Source organism: Numida meleagris, unplaced genomic scaffold (assembly GCF_002078875.1).
Source record: "Numida meleagris isolate 19003 breed g44 Domestic line unplaced genomic scaffold, NumMel1.0 unplaced_Scaffold799, whole genome shotgun sequence".
Classification (NCBI taxonomy): Eukaryota; Metazoa; Chordata; class Aves; order Galliformes; family Numididae; genus Numida; species Numida meleagris.
In genome coordinates, this window is record NW_018365014.1 from 7781 (window position 1) to 8953 (window position 1173).

Consider the following 1173-nt stretch of genomic DNA (forward strand, 5'->3'; position numbering starts at 1 on the left):
GATTTTGGGGCCATTTTCATCCCAATTTTGGGGCCATTTTCATCCCAATTTTGGGGCCATTTTCATCCCAATTTTGGGGCCATTTTCAATGGGATTTTGGGTCCAATCTCAGCGATTTTGGGGCCATTTTCAGTGGGATTTTGGGGCCATTTTCAATGGGATTTTGGGGCCAATCTCAGCGATTTTGGGGCCATTTTCATAGGGATTTTGGGGCCATTTTCAACCCGATTTTGGGGCGATTTTCCATGGGATTTTGGGGCCAATCTCAACGATTTTGGGGCCATTTTCATCCCAATTTTGGGGCCATTTTCAATGGGATTTGGGGCCATTTTCAATGGGATTTTGGGGCCAATCTCAGCGATTTTGGGGGCCATTTTCAAAGGGATTTTGGGGCCATTTTCAAAGGGATTTTGGGGCCAATCTCAGCGATTTGGGGGCCACTTTCAACCCAAATTTGGTGCCATTTTCAAAGGGATTTTGGGGCCAATCTCAGCGATTTTGGGGCCATTTTCATCCCAATTTTGGGGCCATTTTCATCCCAATTTTGGGGCCATTTTCAATGGGATTTTGGGTCCAATCTCAGCTATTTGGGGGCCATTTTCAAAGGGATTTTGGGACCATTTACAATGGGATTTTAGGGCCATTTTCAACCCAATTTTGGTGCCATTTTCAATGGGATTTTGGGGCCATTTTCAATGGGATTTTGGGTCCATTCTGAGTAGATTTTGGGCCATTTTCACCATGATTTTGGGGCCATTTTCAGTGGGATTTTGGGTCCAATCTCAGCGATTTCAGGGCCATTTTCAACCCGATTTTGGTGCTATTTTCAATGGGATTTTGGCCATTTTTGCCACAATTTGGGGCCAATTGTGAGCGGACCGGTGCCCCTCACCGCAGGGCGCGGCTCAGCTTGTCGTAGTTCATGTGGGGCTTGCACTTGCGCGCGCCCCACAGCCGCGCCACCTCGTCGGGGTCCTTGATGACGAACTCGCCGTAGTCGCCCTGCCAGGCGATGACGTGCCGGTAGCGCTCCTGGCGCAGCAGCTCCAGGATGAAGTGCCACAGCTGGATCTGCCGCGAGCCGGGGCTCGACTCCGCCTTGTACGCCCACTCCGGGAACGCCAGCCCTATGGGGAGGGCAGATGTGGGGCTGGGATGTGGGGCTGGGGTCCC

General features: G+C 51.2%; 1 protein-coding gene across 1 annotated transcript; it reads right to left on the reverse strand.

The window, feature by feature from the left end:
- Positions 1–800: 800 nt before the first annotated feature.
- LOC110392027 (ETS translocation variant 3-like protein) lies at positions 801–1167 on the reverse strand (the record flags this gene model as incomplete). The annotated part of the gene is made up of 1 exon (XM_021383968.1): positions 801–1167. A coding segment is annotated over one exon (279 nt), but the record flags the coding sequence as incomplete, so codon positions are not given.
- Positions 1168–1173: the final 6 nt, after the last annotated feature.